The sequence below is a fragment of the Gavialis gangeticus genome, unplaced genomic scaffold, assembly GCF_001723915.1.
Source record: "Gavialis gangeticus isolate Ggan-Ray unplaced genomic scaffold, GavGan_comp1, whole genome shotgun sequence".
NCBI classification, from domain to species: Eukaryota; Metazoa; Chordata; order Crocodylia; family Gavialidae; genus Gavialis; species Gavialis gangeticus.
The window spans coordinates 101,443,508-101,445,836 of NW_017729031.1; the positions used below are offsets into that span (position 1 = coordinate 101,443,508).

The window sequence follows — 2,329 nt, forward strand, 5'->3', positions numbered from 1 at the left end:
AGAGAGAGAGAGAGAGAGAGAGAGAGAGAGAGAGAGAGAGAGAGAGAGAGAGATGCATTAGTTGTGCTGTAAGCAGCAAATCACATTGCCTTGTGAACCAAAAAGGGCTTGATGACTGGAAACAGGAATGAGTAGCTGCTCTTTAACAATTCCACATATAACAAGCATATGAGCCAACATGTGACCAAATTAATGCAAGTCTTAAGTATAAGAATTCAATGGCTTCTGGTTTAGTTGTTGGTGAATTTTGGCTTCTTTCATGCAAAACATCCATTTGCTACAGTGCAATGGAGTTCCCTTGCCTTTTATTATGCCATCTCTTTTTCATGCCATCAGTTCTATCACCCATTAGAAAGGAGGTGTTCCTCATGAATTAAGCTCACAACCCACAGTTAGACTTCACCTATCCCATATATGCTGTACCAATATGATGTAATTATAGAGACAACCTCTCTTGCGAAGCCTCTTCTTACCAGTATCACATGATATCCCAATGCTTTTAAATGCCTCATTTTCACTGCCAGGTTCCCTCGGGGACACATGTCCAAACAAAAAGAATTTCGAGAAGCACAGAGAAAAACGACTCTGTAACAAAGGAGAAGGGTAATAGTCTTTAAAGCAGTACAGAAAACTATTGCACTGATGCAATTCAAGTGTTCTTCAAAAGCTGACTGTTGAGTGACTACAATTAGTACTACAGAATACTGCTGATATGATTATTGCCATTATTGTGCCCATTTTTCATTTAATCATTTCTTTCCACCTCCAGACTTGACAAGCCCCACTAGAATAAGGTACATGCAGGTGTAGAGGTCCATCCAAAATAGCCAAATTCTTAAACCACTGTTTATTCTAGAAAGGCTCAAATTACAATTATGTAAAATAGATGTTTCATCTGCATGATATTCATATCCTGCTTGTTTCCCTTCATTTATTTTTTACTACTTGCCATAGAAGCCCCTTTCCTGTCTGGAAGGTGCATAGAAGACCTGCGCTTTAATAGCAGGATAAGGAGCATTGGTGCAAAGGTCACCAACTCTTCTTTTCCTGAAAGGCAAAGGGAAATTCTTCACCCCTTTGCAGGAACCCAACACAAGGTTTACATGGCACATAAATCTCACTTAAGCTTTCCCAACAGCACTGACAGATTTTCAGCACAGAATTAACCTGGTCTCCACTGAGACTCATTAGTGTGCAATTATTGCTACAGGATGCTGTTGAGGTCAGGACTTTAATTCTGCATTTTCTTTTAGAAATATTCAAAGTGGATGACAAATGCATCCAGAGATGTAAGAGTCAATGAAAAAAAGGAGGGATTCAAAACCTCATACTTCATGGCTTAACCCAGAGGTTTCACACTCACTTGCCCTCCTGGGCCATATCCAGACCCTGAGGAGCCTTGCAACCCAGATCCAGACCTACCTCCAGCAGCAAAGAGAGTGGCAGCAGCATTAACTGCTGCAGCTATCTTAGTCACTTCATTGGCACAGAGCCACAGGGGTTAATGCAGCCATCATTCGTCTTACAGCTGCCAAAATGCACCCCCAATGGGGCTCCATACCCCAGAATTCAGCAGTGGGCCCTGCCCTTGAATTATTGGCAACTCCCTTAGCAACCCCACTGGCCAGATGAGAGGGTTTCACAAGCCAGACCCAGCCTGTAGTCCATGTGTTTTAACACCCCTAGCTTAACCTGATCTCCCATTATCAGGGAAAGAGTGCAAGAGATTTATAGGGAAAGATCACCCCACCTATCTGCCATGAGATTGTTTATACCTTTTTCTGAAGATTGGTGCTGGCCTCCCATTGGCTGCAAGCCTTGGTCCAGATGGACCATTGATCTTAGTTTCATAGTTTGTAGGGTCGGAAGGGACCTGAGCAGATCATCAAGTCCGACCCCCTGCCTTGGCAGGAAAAAGTACTGGGGTCAAACGACCCCAGCAAGGTTTTCGTCTAGCCTCGTCTTAAAGACCCCCAGGGTAGGAGCCAGCACCACTTCACTTGGAAGTTGGTTCCAGATCCTAGCCGCCCTGACAGTGCAGTAGCGCCTCCTGATGTCTAGTCTGAATCTGCCCTCTGCCAGCTTGTGACTTATTTCTAGTCACTCCTGGTAGTGCTTGGGGAACAGGGACTCCCCCAGTAACTGCTGGTCCCCTCTAACTAGTTTATAATAGGCCACTAGATCTCCCCATAGCCTTCTCTTGCAGAGGCTGAACAAGTTCAGGTCCCGTAGCCTCTCCTCATAGGGCCTGCTCTGCTGCCTCCTGATCATGCGAGTGGCCCTCCTCTGGCCCCTCTCCATGTTGTCCACATCCCTCTTGAAGTGCGGC

General features: G+C 45.0%; 1 protein-coding gene across 1 annotated transcript in view; it reads right to left on the reverse strand.

Annotated features, from left to right (window-relative positions):
- FASTKD2 (FAST kinase domains 2) overlaps positions 1–2,329 on the reverse strand; it is a 29,433-nt gene that overhangs the window by 5,382 nt on the left and 21,722 nt on the right. The window contains exon 10 of the mRNA XM_019523460.1: positions 474–585. Coding sequence (XP_019379005.1) covers positions 474–585 — 112 coding nt within the window. The remainder of the gene's footprint in view (positions 1–473; positions 586–2,329) is intronic.